At 40.8% G+C, this 22,958-nt stretch overlaps 11 protein-coding genes across 15 annotated transcripts; 4 read left to right on the top strand and 7 right to left on the bottom strand.

The window, feature by feature from the left end:
• Window positions 1-13: 13 nt before the first annotated feature.
• Window positions 14-2,356, bottom strand: LOC145708385 (transmembrane anterior posterior transformation protein 1 homolog). Its single transcript, XM_081786044.1, has 10 exons — window positions 2,197-2,356; window positions 1,829-2,154; window positions 1,691-1,788; window positions 1,548-1,650; window positions 1,366-1,505; window positions 1,244-1,321; window positions 986-1,200; window positions 786-939; window positions 614-707; window positions 14-492 (listed from the first exon to the last, which is right to left on the bottom strand). The coding sequence occupies exons 1-10, from the start codon at window positions 2,304-2,306 to the stop codon at window positions 281-283; spliced, it is 1,530 nt and encodes a 509-aa protein (XP_081642170.1). The 5' UTR covers window positions 2,307-2,356; the 3' UTR covers window positions 14-280.
• Window positions 2,357-2,372: 16 nt separating this feature from the next.
• Window positions 2,373-3,002, bottom strand: LOC145708394 (U1 small nuclear ribonucleoprotein C-like). Its single transcript, XM_081786057.1, has 4 exons — window positions 2,884-3,002; window positions 2,728-2,836; window positions 2,606-2,677; window positions 2,373-2,564 (listed from the first exon to the last, which is right to left on the bottom strand). The coding sequence occupies exons 1-4, from the start codon at window positions 2,932-2,934 to the stop codon at window positions 2,434-2,436; spliced, it is 363 nt and encodes a 120-aa protein (XP_081642183.1). The 5' UTR covers window positions 2,935-3,002; the 3' UTR covers window positions 2,373-2,433.
• A 54-nt stretch (window positions 3,003-3,056) lies between these two features.
• On the bottom strand, window positions 3,057-4,175 carry LOC145708390 (prenylated Rab acceptor protein 1-like). The gene is made up of 6 exons (XM_081786053.1): window positions 4,013-4,175; window positions 3,858-3,968; window positions 3,725-3,815; window positions 3,611-3,683; window positions 3,488-3,573; window positions 3,057-3,439 (listed from the first exon to the last, which is right to left on the bottom strand). The coding sequence occupies exons 1-6, from the start codon at window positions 4,139-4,141 to the stop codon at window positions 3,366-3,368; spliced, it is 564 nt and encodes a 187-aa protein (XP_081642179.1). The 5' UTR covers window positions 4,142-4,175; the 3' UTR covers window positions 3,057-3,365.
• A 450-nt stretch (window positions 4,176-4,625) lies between these two features.
• LOC145708384 (moesin-like) lies at window positions 4,626-6,944 on the bottom strand. Its single transcript, XM_081786043.1, has 10 exons — window positions 6,761-6,944; window positions 6,573-6,720; window positions 6,349-6,528; window positions 6,227-6,305; window positions 6,088-6,186; window positions 5,691-5,997; window positions 5,512-5,650; window positions 5,375-5,469; window positions 4,813-5,329; window positions 4,626-4,767 (listed from the first exon to the last, which is right to left on the bottom strand). The coding sequence occupies exons 1-10, from the start codon at window positions 6,781-6,783 to the stop codon at window positions 4,648-4,650; spliced, it is 1,707 nt and encodes a 568-aa protein (XP_081642169.1). The 5' UTR covers window positions 6,784-6,944; the 3' UTR covers window positions 4,626-4,647.
• Window positions 6,945-7,018: 74 nt separating this feature from the next.
• Window positions 7,019-8,910, bottom strand: LOC145708386 (heterogeneous nuclear ribonucleoprotein H2-like). The gene is made up of 8 exons (XM_081786045.1): window positions 8,618-8,910; window positions 8,482-8,573; window positions 8,171-8,389; window positions 7,993-8,121; window positions 7,796-7,943; window positions 7,692-7,753; window positions 7,508-7,644; window positions 7,019-7,463 (listed from the first exon to the last, which is right to left on the bottom strand). Exons 1-8 carry the CDS (start codon window positions 8,860-8,862, stop codon window positions 7,209-7,211), a joined length of 1,287 nt encoding a protein of 428 aa, XP_081642171.1. The 5' UTR covers window positions 8,863-8,910; the 3' UTR covers window positions 7,019-7,208.
• A 35-nt stretch (window positions 8,911-8,945) lies between these two features.
• Window positions 8,946-11,912, bottom strand: LOC145708388 (uncharacterized). 3 transcript variants are annotated; one of them, XM_081786049.1, is made up of 10 exons: window positions 11,826-11,912; window positions 11,588-11,727; window positions 11,090-11,242; window positions 10,809-11,043; window positions 10,507-10,773; window positions 10,338-10,445; window positions 10,048-10,237; window positions 9,829-10,005; window positions 9,572-9,786; window positions 8,946-9,531 (listed from the first exon to the last, which is right to left on the bottom strand). In XM_081786049.1, exons 5-10 carry the CDS (start codon window positions 10,700-10,702, stop codon window positions 9,431-9,433), a joined length of 987 nt encoding a protein of 328 aa, XP_081642175.1. In that variant the 5' UTR covers window positions 10,703-10,773; window positions 10,809-11,043; window positions 11,090-11,242; window positions 11,588-11,727; window positions 11,826-11,912; the 3' UTR covers window positions 8,946-9,430. The 3 variants fall into 3 exon arrangements, with proteins under 3 accessions (XP_081642175.1, XP_081642174.1, XP_081642176.1); XM_081786048.1 differs by having other exon boundaries at window positions 10,507-10,767; XM_081786050.1 differs by lacking the exons at window positions 11,588-11,727; window positions 11,826-11,912 and adding an exon at window positions 11,362-11,575 and having other exon boundaries at window positions 10,507-10,767.
• A 1,495-nt stretch (window positions 11,913-13,407) lies between these two features.
• Window positions 13,408-15,053, top strand: LOC145708270 (uncharacterized). 2 transcript variants are annotated; one of them, XM_081785923.1, is made up of 7 exons: window positions 13,408-13,650; window positions 13,716-13,835; window positions 13,883-14,068; window positions 14,178-14,451; window positions 14,500-14,626; window positions 14,671-14,869; window positions 14,914-15,053. In XM_081785923.1, the coding sequence occupies exons 1-6, from the start codon at window positions 13,545-13,547 to the stop codon at window positions 14,821-14,823; spliced, it is 966 nt and encodes a 321-aa protein (XP_081642049.1). In that variant the 5' UTR covers window positions 13,408-13,544; the 3' UTR covers window positions 14,824-14,869; window positions 14,914-15,053. The 2 variants fall into 2 exon arrangements, with proteins under 2 accessions (XP_081642049.1, XP_081642051.1); XM_081785925.1 differs by having other exon boundaries at window positions 13,883-14,074; window positions 14,184-14,451.
• LOC145709106 (uncharacterized) lies at window positions 14,917-16,084 on the top strand. The gene is made up of 4 exons (XM_081786789.1): window positions 14,917-15,202; window positions 15,250-15,567; window positions 15,609-15,821; window positions 15,864-16,084. The coding sequence occupies exons 1-4, from the start codon at window positions 15,007-15,009 to the stop codon at window positions 16,082-16,084; spliced, it is 948 nt and encodes a 315-aa protein (XP_081642915.1). The 5' UTR covers window positions 14,917-15,006.
• A 33-nt stretch (window positions 16,085-16,117) lies between these two features.
• LOC145708389 (uncharacterized) lies at window positions 16,118-17,661 on the top strand. 2 transcript variants are annotated; one of them, XM_081786052.1, is made up of 5 exons: window positions 16,118-16,244; window positions 16,335-16,415; window positions 16,777-16,904; window positions 16,950-17,177; window positions 17,228-17,661. In XM_081786052.1, the coding sequence occupies exons 1-5, from the start codon at window positions 16,148-16,150 to the stop codon at window positions 17,297-17,299; spliced, it is 606 nt and encodes a 201-aa protein (XP_081642178.1). In that variant the 5' UTR covers window positions 16,118-16,147; the 3' UTR covers window positions 17,300-17,661. The 2 variants fall into 2 exon arrangements, with proteins under 2 accessions (XP_081642178.1, XP_081642177.1); XM_081786051.1 differs by having other exon boundaries at window positions 17,221-17,661.
• On the top strand, window positions 17,574-19,737 carry LOC145709105 (queuosine-tRNA galactosyltransferase-like). Its single transcript, XM_081786788.1, is given in 5 exon segments — window positions 17,574-17,823; window positions 17,971-18,346; window positions 18,986-19,215; window positions 19,570-19,703; window positions 19,705-19,737. Coding segments are annotated over 5 exon segments (1,023 nt in total).
• A 96-nt stretch (window positions 19,738-19,833) lies between these two features.
• LOC145709104 (endoplasmic reticulum-Golgi intermediate compartment protein 1-like) lies at window positions 19,834-21,970 on the bottom strand. The gene is made up of 9 exons (XM_081786787.1): window positions 21,924-21,970; window positions 21,427-21,584; window positions 21,278-21,387; window positions 20,992-21,166; window positions 20,877-20,938; window positions 20,545-20,683; window positions 20,117-20,208; window positions 19,991-20,074; window positions 19,834-19,947 (listed from the first exon to the last, which is right to left on the bottom strand). The coding sequence occupies exons 1-9, from the start codon at window positions 21,968-21,970 to the stop codon at window positions 19,894-19,896; spliced, it is 921 nt and encodes a 306-aa protein (XP_081642913.1). The 3' UTR covers window positions 19,834-19,893.
• Between the last annotated feature and the right edge of the window lie 988 nt (window positions 21,971-22,958).

The raw sequence follows: 22,958 nt of genomic DNA, 5'->3' as shown, positions 1-22,958 counted from the left end.
GTAACAGGTAGTATATTGATATTTGAAGCAGATTGTGCAGTATATTAGACGATATAAGTTGTAACATAGCCAAGAACTGTGTTTCTTTAGAAATATAAATAAAGTAAAAAGGTTCTTCGAAAATTCTAGAACTATAATGCCGCTGATTCTTGAAAAAGACAGAACTATCAGTCAATTCAAATATGTCACTAGTAAAAATTAATTTGCAATGAATTGCAGGCAGTATTGGGAAAAGCCAGTAAAAATTCTATCTAATTGATTCAGCGTCGAAAAATAGAGCTCACTTTCTATTTTTCCCGGTTTTGCTCGGAGACAGATGTTTGCTGTTTACAGAGGCGGATTTCCGAGGAGAATGCGCCTCTTTGATTGGAGTGACGTCTTTCGGAGTCGCTGCGACGGTCGCGCTGACGGACGCCTCGGAACCGATACGATCTCGTATGTTCTTCGAAGAAGTATTTCGAGGCAACTGCTCGTAAGGGTCCACCAATTTTGCTAATAATTGGTGATGAATTCTTTCTGTTATCATTACAACAAGGGATTACTATTTTATTTAAATAATTTTGAGAATCAATAAATGAACTTCAACATTAACTATGCTAGAAAATTGACTCACGTATTTTTGGAGACTTTTCATTGAACTTGGTGACTTCGTAAATCTCCCGAAGAGTTCGGACTGATGCGGAAACGAGCAGCAATCCAACAATTACCTGAGAATATGTTTTTATTTATATAATATATAAATATTTATATATTTAATACATTTTTTCGCTAATTAAAAGACAAACCTTGCAAAGGTAGAGATTGGCAAAGACCGCAGCAAGTATTTTGACGGTAGCGTAATTGAACTGACTGCTATTGCCACCGTAAACTTTGAAGGACAAAAGCGAAATATGAATTATAACAGCTGCTAGGGGTAAAGGAGAGTATGCCATTCTTCGACTAAATTATATTCTTAGCAAAAAGTTATTGCTCCCGATTTTTGTACCTAACGAGATCAATATGGTCAACTCCGTGCTGGGGATTCTTTGACTTGAGGAATTCCTGCGTCAGCGTTTTCCTGTATTCCGGATAAATGTCTACAGTCAGACCGTTGAACTTGATGATGAAGGCGTGCTTCATCCAGTCGATGAAGAACTCGGCAATGACGATCATCACCATGTAAGGCAGAAGATCGTAGCTCTCAACAATGTTCCACTGGTGCTTGAAACCCACGGTCAACTTCATTCACTTCTGTTACACGTACCTGGGACATATTTCGAACCAAAACGATACATAAGAGCCAAAATAGATGAAAACGTTCTCGGACATCAGCACATGCCACCTATATAGACGTTTTAACCAGAAAGAGACGAAGAGAAAGGTTACTTGGAACAGATAGTTCTTGTCGAATCTTTTAAAGACGGACCCTTTCAACTCGATGAAATTGTTCGACATCATTATTATCAGGAGAACTTTGTTGTGCAAATTAAAGGCGACATTGAGTGTAGTGGCTTGTACAAGCATTACTAAAAGACGCTTAAAAAGATCTCTCTTGGACTTATTCTTACTGAAGCTATGTATGAACATATAAACAATAGCGATGAAGAAATGTAGAATAACTCGGTAGAAGGAGCAACTTGAAATCGTATAAAATAGAGTATCCATCGCATCCTACCGAAAAAATGCAATGTTTATCTTCTTACCAGTTTACCTGTCCGATTGACGCAATTAGACGTTCAGCGACTTCAAGCATATTGAAGATAATGTATAGTTTGAGGAGTTCTTGGCCTTTGATCGTGTGGTAAATTACTAAACAATGTGTAACAATGGATAAAGCGTCAAACGTTACCCGAGGGATTAAAATATACAATAGGTGAGAACCAGCAGCAGCAAGTAACTGCTACTAAAAGAAGACGCGCAACATCCATCATTTGCGCTTCGGAAACGAACTTTCGCTTTGACCCGAATATTCGCGTGAATGGCCATATCAATGCACGGATAATGGCGAGGAAGCAGCGAGTCGGGATAATCGTCAGAGTAGAGAGAAGATTATCGCAGCAGCAGAGTAGCCCGTAATACATAAAAGACTCAAGCTTGCCCATGATTTTCCAAAAGACGTAGACATTTTCCCATCTTTCTCGATAGGAAACACTTTGGTTGAGTGTTTTATTGCGACTAAATATAGTTCTTGATTCATTCAAACTACGGCTTTTATACCTAATTTCGCCCCAAACATAATTCAAAAAATTGAGGTTGTGGTCAATTTCTAAACTGCTTTCTTCATAATTTTCTGATTCTGTCGACTCCTCTGTTTTCAGATCTTCCATCAACAAAGGGACTTGTAAATTGTTTACTGCATGAAATTCTGAAATTGAACACTTTTAATCAAACGATAGAAAATGACATTGACAGATCGATTGAGCAGAAACGGGCAGTTTTCGGGAAATGAGGAAATTAGTAGGGTTGTCCTGGTTGGAAGCCTGGTCGAATCATGCCCATTCTCATCCCTTGCATTCCTTGCTGCATCATCATCATTCCAGGGCGCACTTGCATCATTGGAACCATGGGGCGCATCATTCCCATCACTAAACAAAGGTAAAGGAACAGAATGCTCTCTCAAGATTACTTGGTCTAATGGCAGCGGTTGCCATTGGGTTGAATGCGGCGAAGCCACTGGGGATCTGTGTCTTTGGCATCTCTGAAATGTCATGTTACTTTCGCTCGTAAAATGAAAAAGAAAGATCTTACGAGAGCGATCGACAATATTCTGGGTCTGTTTTTCGAGCCACTCTTGGTAATAGGTGCGCACATTATCTTTGTGCTTTCGTCCAGCGTTGTGAGTTTTTCTGACAGAGGGCTACGTAAAGTGTTAGTCTAAAGTTCTCTAAAAGCATCTTGGCTTACCGAGTCATGTGTGAGGAAAGTGTCGCAGTAATCACAGTAATACTTTGGCATTTCTTTTCTCCTCTCAACGATTTACAAGTCTACAAAATTTATCATTTCTCGCGATAGGAAAGAATACGTAATTGCACATATTTATTGTCGGAATACTACAGCAAGTTATAATATTATAAATATATATATTATCGAAAAGAAAACACCCAAAGAAAATAGTCAGTAGGTAAATACAAATTGTCGTCGGTTTTTCAGTTATGTCGCATAACTTATGCGGATACATTATGATATATAACAGTATTTCATTGATAGAGAAGGCGGTGGGGTGTAAGAAACAGAAAAGAAAAGTAATGTATTCTAAGCTATAGTTTGTTTATTATATAAAATATATTGTTTGCTGAGACAGTTGATTCAGAGATGAAATGCAACAGTGAGTGATGGCTGATGTAATGAACGAGAGGAGCATCTTGCTTTGGAACATCAGTAAGCTTTCAAACTTCTTGAGCGAATGGATCTGGAGTCTCTGGAGCTTTGCGGAAAGTGGCATGCCCACCAATGATGGTAGCTTGAGATGGTCGTATTTAAAAGACTTTAATAGCTCTAGTTCAAATACCTGTGGCACCTAGAGTCCAGAAGAGGGCAGCTCCAGCACCAGCGATAAACAACAAGGGAGCGGAAATAACTCCGACAAGAGCGTATCTAAAAAGCTTGACGCAGTATTCTTTTGAAACATTACCTGTATTTGCTTGGGACCTCTTTGCCGGCTATTTGGAGGTTTTGACCTTCATGCTTCGATACAGTGTAGCTTCCTAAAACGAAACTTAAAAACTACTCATATTATATTGCATACCGATTCCAGAGACAGCCAAGGCGATAAGAAGAAGTGGTGATGTAAGAATACAATAAGTCATGAGAACAAGGAAAACGATGATGTAGTTTGACTAGCGAAAATGAAGATTATTTTAATAAATAGAATCGGAAACCTGGTAGTGGGAGACATTCTTAAGAGCCCGTTTAGTCCACTCCTGCAGCCCAGCTGGTGCAAAGAACTCCTTCTGTTCAGCGAATTCACTCCAAGGTCTTATTTTCTCGCGCTAAAATGTTAAAATTTAACATAAAAGATGTTTACTTAACAAACCTGAGCATTGACGACATCCCTGAGATTGCCAGTAAGCGCGATGTTACTCCAGGAAGCCATGGTAGTCTCTTTCTTTTCGGGAATAAGTGGCGCGTCAATGTCCCCAGAGACGTCGACTGTTGTGGACATACAAACTAGAAAATAAAGATCGCTATATTTAGTCCCAACAAAATACTTTATTCCACAACAGTATTACATTTGAAAGGCGAATGCGCATCGATTGATTAGACTCCACTATAAATGAACTTATAAATGCGAGTTCTCGTGGCGGTCGCTCGCGTTTCGCTTTGTTCATTTGACAGAGTCTGATATGTGTAGAGAATCGAGATTTTGCATTTTTTAAAGTGGACGTTAACTCTGGATACGAGAAACAATATCATCAAGACGTCTGCTCAGAGAGGTAACAGAGCGCACAATAAAATCAGTTTTGAACTATTGAACTTACTGACTTCAATAAATGACGCGAAAAATCATTCAAGATGAGATGATTTGAAAAGTGGGGTTGGTTCTTTCGATCTCGCTGGAAATGATAGTATTCGTGCAATACAGTAAGGAGTATCGGGTTTCGAAAAATGAGGAAGATTAACACAATGAAAAGAAAAGAAGAAAGGACGAAGTATTTAAGAAGATTTGTTCTAATATTCTGTGAGTTTGGTATGGGCATCCAGTCCCTGACGAACGACATTGAATGTCTTTTCAGATTGCAAACGCATATCGTTGATTTCTGCAGAGAGTTTGTCGCTCTCCCCTTTCATCTAGATAGAGGATACACATCCAAGAAGAAGGTACATTTGATTCACCTGATTTACAAAATTAAGTGTTTCCGTCAATTGCATGGTAGAAGCAGATTCTGTGGGTACCAAATTATATAAATGCGCTGGACTGTGGCGCAAAACTCCCTCCGAACCAGTAGAGGAATCAGACTTGTGATTAAAATGATGGGGATTTTGCTTGTATACAAAATCTGGCGATCGTGCCCGACGATCGCCGTTGTAGTGATTATGATGTGCTGGCTGGCCAACCGGCGGCGGATAAGACTGCTGACTCGATAGCGCTTTCTGGAATATCATCAGCTGACGATCTTTTTCGATCATTTCATCGTGAATTTGCAGGGAGTACTTCTCAAGCTGTTTGATTTTGGAATCTTTGTCGCTTATCGAGCAATGGAGCAAGACAATCTCCTCCTTGAGACTTTTCACTAGAATATCGAGCTTTTCGTTGTCTTCACGAAGCTTGTCGGACTCTGCCTTCATAATATGCAGGTCCCGTGAAGCTTCATCGAGCTCTGTTTCGATATTTCTTCGTAATTGCCGCTCTCTACAAGCAATTTACTCCTGATCAAGTCAAAATTGAGCATCTCACCTCAGTAAATGCTGTCTGTCATCTTTTCGACGTTCGTTCTCTTCTTTCGCAGCTTCTTTCATCTGTTGAAGTTCGATTGAAGGGGCTTCCAACCGCTAAAAGCATGAAAATCATAGATTTTCGGAATTTTATGTTACCTGGATGAAGTTGTCGTGATTTGTTATGCATAAATCAAGTATAACTTGGCTAATATGCGTTGATTCCGTTCTGAAAACAACTTCTTCTGCGCGTTTTTCGTCTTTTTTCTTCGCCGACGTAATAAGAAAACGAGTCTCTCTAGAAAATCATGAAAAATTTGAAGTATGAGTTAAGTTACTTGAAATTGAGGTCGGAGATAGATGTCCACTCGAACTGTTCGACATGTTGAATGAGATTCTTTGGGTTGTAGACGTTGATACCGCGAGGCGTGATCCCTAGCACTTGATCACATTCCATATTGTCACGCTGGGCATCGAAGTAAATAATTCCAAAGTTTCCGCTGCGCTTGGAAGCGTCCTTTAAAAATTCCAGCTTCGAGTCTTCAGGTGTCATCCCCCGATTCTCAAGAAAAGCTTCGAAGATCAATTGCACCGGGTTTCCATGTTGTTCTTTAAGCTGCCGATCTATATCGTCAGGAAGAAGCTGACCCTTGGTTTTTTGGAGAAACCATCAAAAAGTTATCTATTGAATTAAGAGTCTAAATATTTGAATTCTTCCTTCAAGAAACCTTTCCTTGTCTATGCTCCTTGACTGCAGCTGCTCAATGAAGAGTGAAAATTTCGTTTGCATCTGTGAACTACACTCGTCAAATTCCTCAAGATCGCCAATTTCGACTGCAAGTAATACTTAGGAGCGTTAATAAGAAGTTCTTACCTTGAGTGATAAACGCAGCCAAAAGAAGAGCGATATCCGGGTCGACGTGAAGCCGTCCGCTAAGGAAATCATCTTTTATCTGCAATGGTTAGCAATTGCGCTTAATGATGTGTGTGTCTTACTTGAAGATAGAAGAGGTTTTGAGTGAGAGGAAGCACGATTTCTTCTGTTACTTTTTCAGGATAGAACTTCACGCAGAAGAAAATCACTATTGACTCGTTCGGTTTGTTTTTGTTGATTTGCTTTTTCAGTTCGGTGCGTATCTCTTTGTCTACGCGGAGCCAGTTCTTTTGACCTTCTTCCTACAATATCTTATTTAAAACTGTTTCAGTTCATTAAAACCTACCAGGAAGGTCAATCCAAAGAACCATGTTTCACGAACTGATAGCAGATTACACACTTTGTCGAATATTTCGCGGACTTTCTTTTTGGGGTCAGCAGGAAAGCTTACTTCTTCTTGGGCATATGTCTTGACAGTCAGGTTGAGGGAAGACCTGAACTGAGAAGGAAATTATGCTACGATCCTCAAAGTACCTTCTGCCTTTAAAGAAATTCATTTCTCCGCGATTGCAGAGATGGAAGAGATTGCTGTCCAGCAGCTTTCAAGAGTGAAATAGCCGATAAGAGGCAAATTTTTGAGGTTAGTTCCTGCTTCAATGAAGATTTCTTGTCCTACGAATTCGACACGGCCGAGCTCGACACATTGTCTGAAAGCCATCAAATGCCAATCAAATGTCAACAAATTATATTTCTTTTTTTCGTCGGTTTTTGACAAACATATTCGATAAATTTATTCAGTTTTTCGCACCAAAGAAACTGCTGAATAGAGCAATAGAATAAAGAACAAGAAGGGAATTAACTAGAAACGTCATTTGTCATTTGTACTTAAGTCCTGTGAAAACGGAGACTTCGATCATTGTAGACATCAGAAAAGAAAGACAGAAAATATGTATTGAGTATTTTTATAGTCGGAGCTCTGGGGTCAATAATGGCGACCGACTGTTTGAGGAATAGAATAATGTGGCTGTTGTTGGCAAAATTGTTGATTTCTGGAATGGGCCGGCGGAAGAGGTTTGATGGAGAAAAGTTCGATGTAGCGATCACCGATGCATTCTTTATCGCGCTTTAGTGCGTCGCTTTTTTCAGGCGCAGAAAAGAACGCTACTTGCCCTGCGCCGGTAGGACCCTTTGGTCCAAGCTCCAGATGAATATCGAGAATCGGAATGGGATCGAAGAACTAATCGACAATTAATAAACCTTTAATATATTGGCTTAACTTACGGATATAATATCTCTGGCATGCACGCGAAAAGGCAACCCCCTCATATGAATCATGTAGAGATATTCACCATTAGGACCTATGCCGTCGATTGGCAGATTGTGTGAGGAAAGCATCATCAGCTCGATATATCGTTTTCCTAAAAGGTGCTCGTCAACAGAATATCTCAGATTCAAGGTCACTTACCCATGCATTCCTTATCTTTCTTCATCGCCTTCTCTGCGTCTTCATGCGTAGCGAAAGCAACACTAACAGCAAAAAATAAATTTTTGATTTATAAAAATCTGCACCTCGCTCTGCCAGTCGGTCTGTGATCAGCTCCAATTTCAAACTGCACTGCGGATATTTCTACATCTTGACCAAAGAACGTGCGCACTTGTTCTTCAGTGGCTCGAAACGGAAGCCCCCTCATTTGAACAACATGTCGGTAAACTCCGTCTAGACGCGATATTGATCCATCATCCTTTTTTGCAAGTAGTTTACTTACCAAGGCCGACGCCGCGGAGAGAGGAGTTTCGCCGACAATAATGCTCACCGTTGCACTGATTGTGAAGACGCTGGCTAGCCTGAGACATTTCCGCCTTCGTCGCCTTGAAGATCTCAATGTAGCGTCTGTCTAGGCATTTTGAAGTGAACGAAAATGAATGAATGAAAGGTAAGCGAACCAATGCACTCTTTGTGCTTGAGCAAGGCCTGCTCCGCATGCTCATGTGACTTCAACTGAACGAACGCTTCGCCGGTATTGCGACCACGCGCATCAGTAACCATCACAACGCCATGCGACGGAATATCCAGTTCACGGAGAAAATGTCGAATACGGTCACTCGTGCATTTGTATGGTATCCCGCGTAGTTTAACTACATTCTCCCAGGGCTGGTTCGCCTCACTCAGTGGGTCCATGTCATTTTATCAAAAGATTGAATCCGCGCATCGGAGGAATGCAACTTTAGTCCGCCAAACTCATGGACCCTTTCCTGACGCTCGGTTTTTTCAAGAACGTAATCCATCTCCTCCGTTGTTGCCTTGAAGATTTCGATGTAGCGATCTTGAAGAAGCGTTCTGTCCTTGCTAAATATATGGGCGTACAAAAGTGATAATGGATGGTGCCCTACGTCATAGCCTTTTCTACATCAATATCAGTTTCAAGCTCGATGTACGCTTCGCCGTTCGGCCGCCCTTCTTTTGTGAGCGTAAAATGTACGCCCGCCTCTCCATTCACGATATCTACAGTTTCCGCGAAAAATTCGACAACTTCAGCGCCACAACACGAATATGGAAGGCCCCGGAGTCGAATTACCCTACGAGGTAATCGTCGCTCCAACCGCTCGGCAATTGATAAAAAGCGCTCGTCCGACATTCAATTAGAATTGTCTTAAGGAAAACCTACAAAATATCGTCGGCGCTGAAACCACATACTTCAACACCGCAACAGAATATAAGTTGATTGTCTCATGATAATTTTTATTGAGTCTGGTACTTTGATTTGATCAGAAATCTGGGACACTGCTTAAAATAAATACATAGATGATGAAGAAAGGACATGGTTGAAGATTAACAAAAAGAAGGAACTAAATCATATACAGGGTCTCCACGCAAAACTTAAAACATGTAGCAGTCTTATGAGTTTCAATGTTTGACACTTCTACCCTACTAGTACGCAGAGACCCTGATCATACAGGAATATGTTTGCACTCTTGAAAAAATGGATGAAGGCAAAAAATAAAAATTAGCAAATAAACATGAAATCATTGAAATCGGAAGGATACTCAAAGTTGGGTCAGGTTTTGGCATTCTGGTAGTATTCAATGGAAAGCAAGGATTCAAGGAAATAAGTTGGTTAGATAACGGAAAAGTTGGCAATCTCGCCTAATCTCTATAGATACATTTTCACATAAAAAGTACGCTTATCTTCAAGGAACTTTTTCTTAGCGCCTTGGTGAGAAGCTGCGTGAACGACGACGGTTTCGTTCTGTAGGATAAACAGGTTCTGTACGATGGATAAGGCCAGTGTTCGGTAACTCGTGGCCTAAAAAGGTATTACTTTTGAGTGTTTTTCTATTTTTAACCGTTTTGCCGCTTCCAATAATCATAATCATCTTGATTGTGAGAAAATTTACATTCTCTGGCGCTCCACTTGCATCCTTTCGCCTCTTTTGAGAAAAAGAAAACACAGGGCTTTCGTTTAGCATCTAGCGATGGAGATCGCCCTCTTGACCGAGAACGAGATCTTCCTGGAATATATCTTCCTCTTCTGTATCCGTTTTCAAAGTTTCTCGAGTCTCTTTTGTTTAATTTATATTAGGTCAATGCTAAAGACGTTTACCTGATTATAGGCGATTGAGAACGCCTTCGTGAGCCCGATCTTCGCGAGCCCGACCTTCCTGACCTGGATCTCCTCGAGCGCGATCGTCGCCTGGAAGTCGACCTGGATATCTTTCTTGTTATCGTTCTAATCCTGGATGCTGCTCCGTTTTGTTCTCTGGAGGCGGCCCTAGCGTTTCTAACAAGGATTCCTCTAAATCAAGACTCAAATGAATCGAACCTTTCAGAAGACTGTGATCTAGTTGCCGATATAGCTGTCGAGCGCGACTCAACTGATCCACGAGACTCTTTCACTGTCATCGTGATTGTTCGACTAACAGTTTCAGGACTACTTTTTCGTTTAGTTTTGCGTTTTTTCGGTTTACTCTCTTTCCCCTCAGATCCGGAGGAACTCGCGGAAGCGTGGCCATCTAAACGTCAAAAATCAAATCGCATATAAAGTGGAACGTAGTAAGTGTTAGTTAAGTAAAAGCATTAAATATGTTTCGTTCTTTAATCTTTAAAACTCGCCATTCATTTCGGCCCACCAGGTGATCCGATCGTTGAGCTTGATGCCAGTAGTGTTTTTACGATCTTCTTTTGACGCCTTGATTTTAGCAGCTTTGAGTGCTTCTGGCTTTCCGAGGGTTTTTTCGTTTCTTGAATCAATTGTTCATTTCTACATAAAGTACCCATTCCTCGTCAAGTTCTTTATCACTCTCTTCTTCTTCATCCCCTCCGAAGATAGCTTGGAGCAGATTGCCCTTGGACACAGTGCTAGCGCCAACGATAGCATCAGGGTCTTTTGGTAGTTTGGATTGATCCACATGAGAGAATATCGTTGTGAATTCGGCCTTTCTGTGGAGAACTAGCTGACGACATTTGCTGATAGACATATTTTGGTCCACAGTTCGGGTAACATTATCGCTCTTTTTACGACTCTTCGACTGCTCTTCAGTTCCTTCAACTGTCTTTCATGAATACTGAGACTAACGAGAGTACCTTTTTCAAGCGGAACCCTTTAGAAATTGGAACGAAGCTAACTCCGCTTGTTTCCTCAAATACATTTCTTTTTGTCGTCTTCGCCTGCGCTTCTGATTCTTCTGACGATTCCGAGCTTGACGACGAAGACGACGATGTACTCCGCTTTCGAGACTTCTTCGCTTTCTTTGGACTTTTTATCGGTTTTCTTTTCTTTGGAGATTCGCTCACGGACTTTACAATGCTTGGCGATGGACTGAAAAATGGGTCTGAAGAACTATTCAGGACTAAATCCAGAAAACCTTCGTGATGGAGATGGTGATCGTTTTCGCGAGGGAGATCTTTTCGAAGTTAAACTTGATTCCCGACTTTTACTTTTTCTCTTGGGCGTGAGGGATCTCTTTCTTTCGCTTTTGGACCTACTTCTTGACTTACTCCTCGATCGAGTTTTTGTCCTAAATGAGGATTAGCGTTGAACAATTCCGATAATAAAAGTATATCAGCCGCTGATAATCAGCGTCAACGTATAAAAATTGAGTCGGGCTAGAAATTCGCTACGCGGTTAATAACTTACTAGGCGGAATCTTGCTAAGTAACTGACGCGCGTACGAGGTGGGGATTCATAATCATAATAATCAACAGTAATACTCATGAAGATAATGCGCGGTAATGTAATCGCGAAGAGCCACTGGAACTTTCCATGGAATAAGATAAAGATTCAACGCTCGCGAAAGAGTAGACTCAGAATCATTCAATCGGCTCCATATAAGTAGTAGCTCCAGTGCGAGAAAAGTAATTACCTCGGGCGGCGGATGCGCTCATAGGCGCGCTTGATACTTTCAGGAAGCTCTTTGACGAAGCCCCGTGTTGCTCGGGCGAATCCTTGCGGCTGAAAGCCTCCTGGACGGATCGGCGAAAGGGAAAACGATCTTTCTCGGCACTGAATTCTCATCTTAGCTTCCTTTCTTTTCTCAAAGAAGCGATTCGAATGAAACGTGAATTCGTAAATTATTCATCGATAGCGCTTTTGTAACTTACTCTTTGCTGGTTGTATCTGGACCTGGAACGGGAGATGCTTCGCGTGAAAGAGCGAGAACGAGATCTGGATCGTGACCTTGAGTACTTTCCAACCGGTTAGTAAATAATTACGCAACTAGATCGACATTGGATAATGAAATGGAGAATGCCATGGAAGTAATAGATAACAAGTTCCATTTCCATTATAAGAGCAAATTGGCAAGTTGCTGTTCATAACTGGTTCCTTCATTTTTCGTCGCTCAAGACTTGCCTTTCTCTCTCTCTTTCTCTGCTTGACTTTTATGGGCTAGAATAGGGAATAAGCTGAGCGTTGAGCTTGGCGGCAATTGGAAAGGGCACAGCGCTTTTCTCCACCTTTCGTCAATCCAGTAATCAAAACAGCTACACAAAGAGCAAAACCACAAGAAACAAATAAATTCAACCAAAACAACGTCTTCTTTGCAATTCTTCTGTTACGAAATTCTCTGAAAATGGAAAACTTTACTTAGATTGTAAAGCTCAATTATGTTAGATGAAATTTTCTCCGCCATTTTTCTTACAACTGAAAATTGGTGATTTTCCTCAAGCTATATCTTATTTTATAATAACAGATGAAAGATCAAGTCGGAACCGCTTATAAAGATACGTTCCTTTCTTTTTCTCTAATAAAGAAGACATGAAAATTGTGCATAAGGAGTCTCTCAAAGCGGACTACGGTAGCGAGGAATTGTCTGTCGCATATTTGAACGGGAAAAATGAGTCATTCGGTGGCGAGCGCGTCCAATAACGGCGAATGTTGAGCGCACTCTGCGGCGCCTTTTCCCAAAAAGGATAAACGATTTATCAAATTGCTCTATTCAAAAATTTCACTAAGAGACACCTTGCAGAGGAAAGAAGGACACTCGTTGGGCCCGCGTTTTTATTTGTTTGACTTCTTCTTAGTGATCGCATTGTCATTTTCTTTTATGAAAAGCCTACTGTGGGCAATTACAATTGAGTGATTTCGCAGCCAAGCACTTTAACGATGTGGATATTGTCGAATTCAAAATTTGATTTGTGCGTCAAGTGGCCATTGATTTTTTGACCAGGGTAATGCATACGAAACTGCCATTCCGCCAGATATAGCAGACATTTCCATTTTTATTTCTCAAACAAAGAAACGAAGACGTCTGAAACGTCTGAAACGTCTAAGACTTCATTCATGTCTTCGAATACCATTTTTATTTGAGCAATTTGGTCTTTCAAATTTTAGTGATTAACAAGAAAGAATAGTCACACTTCCCGGCGAGTGAAGAAGAGAATGAGTTTTAGTACCTCAACTTACGTTATGTTTCATTCGCTTTACTCAAATGAATCACTTTTTTGGCAAGGCCATATCCTCGCGCGACCACTTACGAATCTATTTGACTTGTTGGTTGAATATGAAATGAGCTGGTCTTTGTTTGATCATGATTATTTCAGCATTGCGCACGCGTGACCTTTACCCTCTTTTAGGGGTCAAAAAATTTCTTCACCTTCATGACGAAAGTGACGAACCCTTTTTGCCTAATGTTATATATCATCATGATTAAAATGATTCGCTGTGGTAAATTTATTGACAGAGAATTCATTAAGACTGGGAGGGAGCTCGGGACACACTCGCGCGTTGTTAGAAGGAAGTGTTTGATCGCCGTCGCTGCTATTCTCAAGAAATCGGACGAAAGAAACGTTCCACTCTCGTGATCGTGGAAAGATAGAAAGATGGAGCCAGACTCGATTGGATTCGACCAGTCGCCGGAGCTGGCGCCATTCATAGACGAGATCTTGCAAGAAGGGAACAACTTATTGAATTCTGCCAACGATCCAGGAATGGGTTCAAAGTACGCGATTGATTATTATAGAGAGGAAGAAAAATAAGGAACCTCTTGTGAGACATGGAGTTTCTTTTCGAAAATGCACACGAAGAGCGTTTTGGCGGTCAATCAACGAACGAAGGAGAACGCAATTTAGGCACAATTTACGAGTCCGAGACGCCTGTCTCTCAGCCCCGAGGTGCGTAATTACCTCATTGCACAAGAATATAATACGCGAGCGTCTAGCTTTCCACAATTACGACGCGTGCTCGATGGGCAGCAATGACAATCACTCGCCCTCATATATGAGTGGGTCTCCTCAATTTCGAACGACGGCGATCGAAGAGCTCACTCCCATTGTATCATCGCCTAGCTCGTCTTCCGATCACTTTGGATCACAAGCGAGCAACAGCCCTCCTTCGCGAGCTCAAGGACCGCGTTCACTTGTTTTCACGCGAGCGAAGATGTCCCTTTGATATCATTTTTGCACAATTTCTACGTTCGATCTCGTTTTATTTTATTACTGATGAGCGCGTAATAGCGAAAGAATATTTTGGCCCGATTGACTCCGCGTATCTCGAAAATATTATTCCGGTGAAAACTGAGATCCCATCCGATTCGCCGAAACAGATCCTGTTCCTACAAGTTCCAACGAGTTCGCCAGAACGTACGGCAGCCCAAAACTCAAACCAAGGTGCAGTCACAAGTGACACAAGTTCAACCGTTAAAGTTGAAAACGGCAATACAACAGCCTCAAAACGTCCCAAAAAAGTTCAAAGAAGTAACCAGCACAACGTGATTGAAAAACGATATAGGTAAGAACACCATGATCCATAGAGTACGCATTCTACAATCTTTTTCAGACATTCCATCAATGATCGGATTGATGATCTGCGAAGCATTCTCAGTGGAAAAGAAGGAAAAATGTCCAAATCGGCGGTGCTACGCAATGCCATTGAAGAGATTGAAAAGCTGCGCAAGAGAAACAAGGTTTATCAAGATATAATGTGTTGGTTTTAATATTTTTAATGAAGCAACTGGAGGACGAAATTGTCGAGTTAAAAATCTCGGAGCAGCGAGGATGGCTCCCCCGAACCGATGCTACGCTTTGGACAAGTGCGCTCGGATGTCTCGAGGATGGTGTTTTGTTTCTTCGGCATTTTATTCTTATTCGTGCCGCTAACTAATTACTTCGACATACCACAATTCTTGGGCTGTCCCCAGTCACTAAAGGTAAAGTTATTCGGCAAGGTAATATATCAATCGCAAACTGTAAGGATGTCTCGCATGTGATTCCGGAGGTTGACCAAACTATCAACAATGTCGCTGAAAGAGCGAACGAGCTCGTACAGAAATGGACTGCGATTTTCATGTTCGTTTTTATAAACGGAGCGATCTTCGTCTATTTCATGTACAGAGGGCTGATCCAGATGGAGCCGGTGACTCCGCATGACTCCTCGGAATATAAGCAGTTCCATACTTCGTATACACTCGCAGTACGGGCGTTTCAAAACAACAACTTGGAGAGGGCTCAACATCGTGTCAATTACTGCCTCAATACACTAGGTAAAGAACTACTGAAATCAACGAGGACTATTCTCACTTAACATTAGGGCGTTTCCGTGCGCGATCGTCGCTGCAAGGGATAGGATCCATTCTCTGGTGTTTGATCCTATACGCAAGCAATAAGCTCGGCATCAAATGGTTCGTCTGCTGCCTGGCCTCAAAGATTGGCTCCGATGAGCACCGTGAGTCGTCCAGTCTAGCTTCAAAAGCATTCTCGCTCACAGCGAAGATAAGTTTCGCCAAATATGACCAAGAAGGCGTCTCGAGATTCGCGCTCCTCTCTTACGTCGCTCAATCAATGCTTTTACTCCAACAGGCTGGCGACAAGATTGGACCCACCGAGACATGTGAAATCTACATCCAAGGTTATTTAAAGTCTTTTCAGAAATAATCAACTTTACTAAAGCTTTGGCGATTATTCGAACTATCTTACCGCAATTCGTGGCCAAAATCTTTGATGTGCGACTCCTGAGACGAATCAAAGCCCTTTCGAAGAAAGACATAGACGGAAAGCTTATCTGGGTGACAGACCCAACTGGGATCGATTTTCTCGAAAATGAGAAGCTCTTGAATCTGGATTCGACCTTCACTTCGAAGGCGCGTTCGATGTGTGCTCTTGGTAATTGTGCATAAGCTTCTTGATCTAACTGGCAATATTCAGAACGAGTTAGCAGCGCATACCGCAGCTACTTATTCGGATTGACCATGAACAATCTATTCAACAGGTGCGAAGTGGACATCGACACCATTGTTCATCAGCTTGATCTTCTCCAGAGCTGCAGCAGAGATGGTCTCGACCCGCTTATGTACTTTTTCACGTCTGTTATCCAATGGGCTCTCATCCATGTTGACCATGACTACATAAAAAAGTTAGTTCGATAGTACGTCGAAGAAGTATAACTGAATCTTCAGTTTCCGTTGACCGACAAGCGGAAGAAAGAACTGATGGCTACGATCGAAAACACGCCGCCAGAGTTAGGACAAATCAACTCAGATCCCGGCTCCTGTCGTCTTGGAGTAGCAAGTTTCCTCCTTTACAAAGGTACGCTAGCTTTAGATTTCCCGTCCAAATAGTGCAATTTGCGAGCTAGAACGGTCTTGTTTAGTTTTACAGTTGTCTAATCCCATTTAGCGTCAATTAGCACTCTGTCTTCCGAAGATCTGCTGAACATGTTGGAACTTATCAACGTCCGCCTAGAAAGAGCTTGTCAGGGTAAGTCTGGGTAATATCTAAATAGAAGCACTGCTCTAAAGCTACTTCCGAAGGTCATATTTAGCGATAGAAGACTAATTACCTTAAGGATTAATACTATCTAAGAACGGTTTTCGACCGCGCAAGCTTATCAATCGCAAGTCCATTACTATGGATGCAAGCATGTATTTTGAATTTTTATGTCAGTCACCGCTAGCCTGGATTTGGATAAATACGCCCTTACTTTTAGAATACGTAAGAGCATCATTCATGACTCCCTTAAAACTTATTTAGCATTTTAACTGATGCGGAACAACCGCGCCCATGTAGCGCATCTTTTAAGTTGCCGGAAGGTCCTTTTCGCTCATACAATATCCTTCAGAGTTCGGGAACGCATGTAAAACAGATCGCGTCACCGGTTTGCAGCTTATTGCTTCTATCGCGGACCTTGTTCTCTCACTGGCTACGCAAACATTGCCAAGTCTGGAGAAGAACAAGGGCAAACTTATGGTAAGTTGATAGTTAAATTTCCAGTCCGTTGACCGATCATCCCAGATTATTGCCGAGAGAATGCGCGATACGTCTGGTATCATACGCCACGTTAATACATTTCTTCAACCAAAAAAAACTCGTCTTGGACGCTGGGAGAGCTGCATCGCAACACTTACTTTTACCAACCCTGTCACCATTTTTGAGCGCACGAGTGTTTACGGAACACAGAAACCAGTTACTGAAAGTAATTCGGAGTCAGACTCCGATCAAGGGCAACAGACCACTGCACAGGTATAAGAAATCCAAGATCATCCGTACTAACATCGTAACCCAGACTTTAGAGACTGACAGCTCAACAGGAAGAGATGGTGCGAGCGAGCTTACCGCCTGCGTTTGCCGCCATACGTCTGTAAAAGAGCCCGCCCGCTAAACACATGAAGTCATATTTTTCGTCCTTTTCACCGAAGCGCGTCAACAATTTCCCGTTAAATACTTAAGGATATACTAACGCTTTATATTAATTATCTTTCCTAATATCTTTAATTATTATTGTACTTTTCTTCTCAAAACTCCTCTCACTCTCCAGTCAAATCAAACAAATCCCTCCAAAACTCCGACAATTCTTCAACACAACTTTAACTTCTTTCTTTTAACTTTTTTTACAGAAACGAACGAAAACATTAAAGAATGCTGACTGTCTTAATTTTGTCTCTGTCTTGTATTGATAAAGAATGTCGATTAAATCGAATGTCACGCTGGCATGACAGCAAAATAACCATACACTCTATATTTTGTACCGCTCTATATGCAAACTATAGACTGTTGACTTTCGCGTTGAATTTGCATTTTGGCAGAATGGAGCAGGTGGACATATCAATCATTGTCCCTATGTTTAACGCGGCTAAGTGGGTTTCTAAGTGCTTCAACTCTATCTTAGGTTAGGGATGTTTATGCCACACTGTTATTTTTGAATGCCGCAGCATAAGAACGAACAAATCTAACGAAAGATACAGTACTCGACGCAATATACCCGCATTTATGTTCTTTTCTTATATATCAAATTTACTATACACCCCTCACCAAGAACAGACCTTCGAGGGTTCTCTGGAAGTAATAGCTTGGGATGATCACTCTGATGACGGCACAAGAGAGCTTGCAGAATCTTATGTTACAAAATTTCGTGCAAAAGGATGGTCTCTCGTAGTTTCTTACAACCCAGAAGCTAAAAGTCCGGAAGGTCCCGGAATAGCAAGGAATCGAGCGACGAAAATTGCCAAGGGGACCTATTTCGCGTTGCAGGATGTAGACGACGAAATGTTTCAGAATAGATTAAAGATGCAGTTCGACGCTGCTGATGAATTGAAGCAGGTTTCAACGGATGGAGCGGAATCATTTAAAAACGTCATGATTGGAACTCAGATTAAACGTGATCCTGAAGACTCGACAATTAGGCAACAAAGGTTATCATGTGCTCGCTAAGAAATAAGGACTTTTAATAAAATGATACTGGGTTTGTAATAGTGACTTAAACCTGTAACCTTTGATAAAGATATACCCGTTGGCTGAATACATTATCGGATCAACTTCTAGGGCAAGCGTTTTAAATATTAGGCAAACAAAGTTGTTTTGGTAAATGTCCATATTTAGAACTTTATAAGATACTCGTGTTCTGACGTCCCATGGACCAACTATAGCAATGATAACGGCTTCGAAAATTCAATGTGATTCTACCTGATATCATGATAGGAACTTCCAGCCCCCTCCCACACCATGATCCCATGTGTGGAGCCCAACTGTGGACGGTCATGCCTGAGTGAGCCCTTGAATGGATGATAAGTTATAACAGTTCGTTTTTGAAAAATTGAAAGCCAAAAGTAGCCAACATGGTTCTTTCATCGGTCGGTCTATGAGCAACAGAATGGGCTCTCAGAAAAGGGTCGCGGCTTTCCAGAAGATCAAGAATTCCTTTTGCGTCATGTTTTTGAATTTTCCGGAGCAATCAAAAGAATTCCAACACCATTAGGCACGGATATTTTAGCGCATAACATACGTATAACACTTCTATACAGAAAACGCCATCCCTAAAAAGTATTATACAGATTTCACGATGAATGTATGAGCCTTGGCGTATCAGAAAAGTCGATATGGAATCTTCGACTCCAGTATTTGGAAAAAGAATATTTGACGAAATGGAAAAGTTTTACAATCTGGTCCGCTGGAAAACAAGGACGACGGCTTTTTCGAGATCTCTCGCCAGAAGCTCAAGAAAAAGTAATCGCCTTTTGTGACGTAGACGAAAAAAAGATCGGAAACCATTACGAATATCAAGGTGCGCTTTCAACTTTGTTTGTTGTGGAAATAGTTACTGCAAATGGCTAAGTAAGGGTATGAACCCCTAGAGAAAATTAGGCTTATGAAACTGTTATCTTGTATCAATAGTTACGACCGGACGTTACCGTAAGAAAAGAGCATTGATAAGAATTATCACTGATTTAAGCCTTTTAACACGTTTATACAAACGAGGTTAATATGGCTCCTTATCCCTCTTTAGAGTTGAAAATGCAACCTACAAATGCATGGACCGTACAGTCTAGTGCCAGGACAAGATCTCAGAAATTGAAATAGAAAGTTGAAGTAACGGACAAGGTCAACTATAGAACGTGATTTGAAAGCTGCTTTATAGAAACATCGAAGCGGCCGAAACCGAAGATCCCGATAATTCATTTTTCTCAAGCAGTGCCGCCTTTAGTAATAGCGTTGAAAACTGATTTGCACGAGGGAGGGCTTGAAAGAAACATTGATTCGCTCGGTCTTTTAGGACTACGGAAAGGACTACGTGCACTTTGGTTGATTTAGGCCACCGTTCTCTTATTTGATAAGTCTGCTTTTGCCTACATATAATAAAAATTAGTATTGGTCTGTCACATGTTGATTCTTGGAAAATGATTTAATAACATTTATTAGAGATATTAACAATCATAATGCTGAGTGACTCAACTTCAGTTGATTAACCAAGTTTTCCTTCGGAAGCCTTTTTAACAGCTTGATGTGCAGAAAATATCTGAATAAAAATGTCATCCTATTAGAGTCCAGTGTTTTTTTACCATCGAGTCAACCATTCCAGCAACTGTGAAGGTTCCACCGACGATTGCACAGACTGTCGTCAGCAAATGATAAAATGGTTTTTTCTTGAATATCATTATTTTATTTCCTTGAGGTGCTTCTCAAACCTTGTGAGTGTATTTTACAGTAATGGGCGCAATTTCGTATCGAAACCAAATAGCAGGTGTTCCGCGGGTATTTTTAAAAGTCTTCGAGGTAACTAATCCGTAATACGTAAGGATCCATTGGTTTTTGTATCGGTAAAAAAACATGGTAAATATTTATAAAAATTGAATAGAACGTAAAGATATTGTTTTTTTTATGATGCGTTTGACTAAGGGTACGGGGCCCGTGGCGAGGCTATTACAACAGTTAAATTCCAAGAAAAATAATTGAGTTCTGTAAAAAATTTGAGAATAAGGTCGAGTTATGTTTTGTGTCAATCGCAAATGATTCCTGTAAAGTTTGTCCACGTTTACGAAACTTTTGATTGAAATCTTGCTCTATTTGGCCAGCAATGTGCATATGAGATATAAAGTTCGATGCGGATTTGTACCTGTGTATTGATAACCGAACTTTGTTTGTCGTTTGTTGTCAGTATGAACCGTAGGGACTATTTTCAACGTGTAGTCGTATGACAACGCGGCTTCATTTTGTGTCGATTTGCCGGCGAGCGTGGTTTGATTACCAGGCAGCTAAAATATGCTCTACCCGTACGAATAAATAATAATAAACGAAACTCATGGTCAGCCTCAAAATAATTCTTTGGTTTTTATGTTTATCAAAATGGTGCGATAATCATAACGCGAAATAAACGGTTTTTCGCTTCTAGTTTCGAAGGAAACTTTCCCTCAAAGTGCTCGGATATACTGTTCCTTAACGAAATACCTCTAAAGCTGATAGATCTTCGCCAAAAAATAGTTTGTTAATTTTATGATTGAAATCATGAACTGAAGAGAGTTGTTATTTCTTCTTCGGACAAGTTATTTCTGAAATATTAAAACTCTAACTGGTGGCTGTTTCTTTGAAGCGTGTGTTGAAACGTGAAAATTTCCAGGAACTTTGTTCACGTAAAATTCTCCATGAAAGCGACAGCCAGTTTTCTGTGCACTTTTATTGATAATATCTGTTTTGCGCGTATTCTTCATGTAACCCACTTCATGTCGCCCTTGATTATCCTTAACGGGGATCGTTCATTTTCTACTTGGTATACCATTCTGATTATGTAAAGCTCAATTCGATGCTTCTATGGATCTCGGTGTATAAATTTTGCTTTGATCCCCTCAGACCTGAATGTCGATGCCGAGGAAGTCACAGGCCATGTTCGGAATTTCAAGATCGACGATGACCGGAATGGTCGCACCAGTTGTTGGGTCGTCGACATATAGCTCCGAGATAACTGAACCGCTTATTTTTCCCCAATCGCGTAAAAACTCACCTTCTTCTTGAAGAAATGAGAGCACTTCCGAAACCAAAAGAAAAATAATAAAAAAGGTCGAGAATATAGAGATGAGTGCGCCAGTTGTTGTTGGCTGCGTCAGGTCTTTTGGCAATTTACGATAAATGTCAAAACGCTTTATGTTCATTTTGATTTCTCTGAGTTAGTAACAATCAGAAAGGAATATTTGGATAATCGGTGAAATTTCCAGCCTACACGGGCATGTTTTGGCAACGGGAACCCGGCGCATATGACATTTTCGCAGACAAATTTATTTCTCCCGCTGGTTATTATGATTTTTTTAAATGTATTGCTATGTTTAAATTTTCATTTAGTGTCATTTACTTTAGCTCGAAAGGAATCAGAAGTCTATTGCGAGTTGCTCGAAGCGAAACGGCGAATGTTCCAGATGACCACAAATTTTCATAAATAGCTCAATGAGAATTATATTTGGAGGAAAGGTTCATTTCTGGCGTCTTCGGCGGCCACGAGTTTACAAATCTTTTCCCGTTGCGTAATGCAGCACTGTGAAAACTCCTGGCATCCCGCATCGCAATGGATTCGATCAACTTTCGAACAGAGAACTCAACGATTGAGTGCAATGAAGATTTTCACGCTGCTATCGCTGGGAGCAGCTGTTCTAGGCCAAATAGAAACTCAAGCAAAAAATGAAAGAGATGAATTCATGGGCTCCTATTCCAGTTTAGCAGAAGACTGCGGAGATACTCAAGGATGCAGCAACATCGATAAAGAATTCATTTCTGGCGAGACAGACTTCAATATTACAGGAACGATTAAAATGACGCGGAGAACGAAAATAGAACTCTTCACACTTATTTAAAAAGGGCGCAGAACACTCGAAAAATTCTTATTTTTAAACATAAAATTATATTTTAAGAAAAGTGCGAAATGAGCGAGATCTCTTGGCACAAGTAGGTTAAATTTTAAAAGAAACGTAATTTCCCCAGAATATGAGTTGTCCTTTCTATTTTTGTTGAGAATTCAAAATACGCCGTTGCTTGAAATCCTTATTGAGACGTGGTCAGAAGAAAACGCGCTCGGCTTTACTCTACTGAGTCAGTAACCAAAACAAACCTTTTGAAGAGTGTTCGTCAAGCTTTGGAAAACTTCAATCCAAAAGACAACGATGTTGAACCGGAAAAAGGTGTACGGCTCAAAGGAAGGAGTTCTCGTTATTTTTCTACGCTCGTTTCTACAATAATAAATTGAACCCGTCCTACCTTAGCTTACGCTTAACTTTTATCCTTTAGAAAAATCATCGTAAATCTGTATGAAAATATTATTCGATTTTTTTATGCGTATTTCGTCGAAAAGGAAGCAGAAAAAAATTGCTTCAAGACGATCAGCAAAGAAAAAAAATAGTCTATCAGTACAAGTAAACCATCTTTCAGTAAGTCATTATCTTTCGAAAAGAAGTACTCATATGTGGCGTGCTAGAAACGTGCTTGAGCTCCGGACAGGCTACAAAACAGTCCCACGTTATAAAAAGTTCCTAGTCCGGATGAATCCAC

The sequence above is a fragment of the Oikopleura dioica genome, chromosome XSR (genome assembly GCF_907165135.1).
Source record: "Oikopleura dioica chromosome XSR, OKI2018_I68_1.0, whole genome shotgun sequence".
In the NCBI taxonomy this organism is placed as follows: domain Eukaryota; kingdom Metazoa; phylum Chordata; class Appendicularia; order Copelata; family Oikopleuridae; genus Oikopleura; species Oikopleura dioica.
The sequence above is the reverse complement of the archived record's forward strand: the minus strand, read 5'-3'. Positions and strand labels throughout refer to the sequence as shown.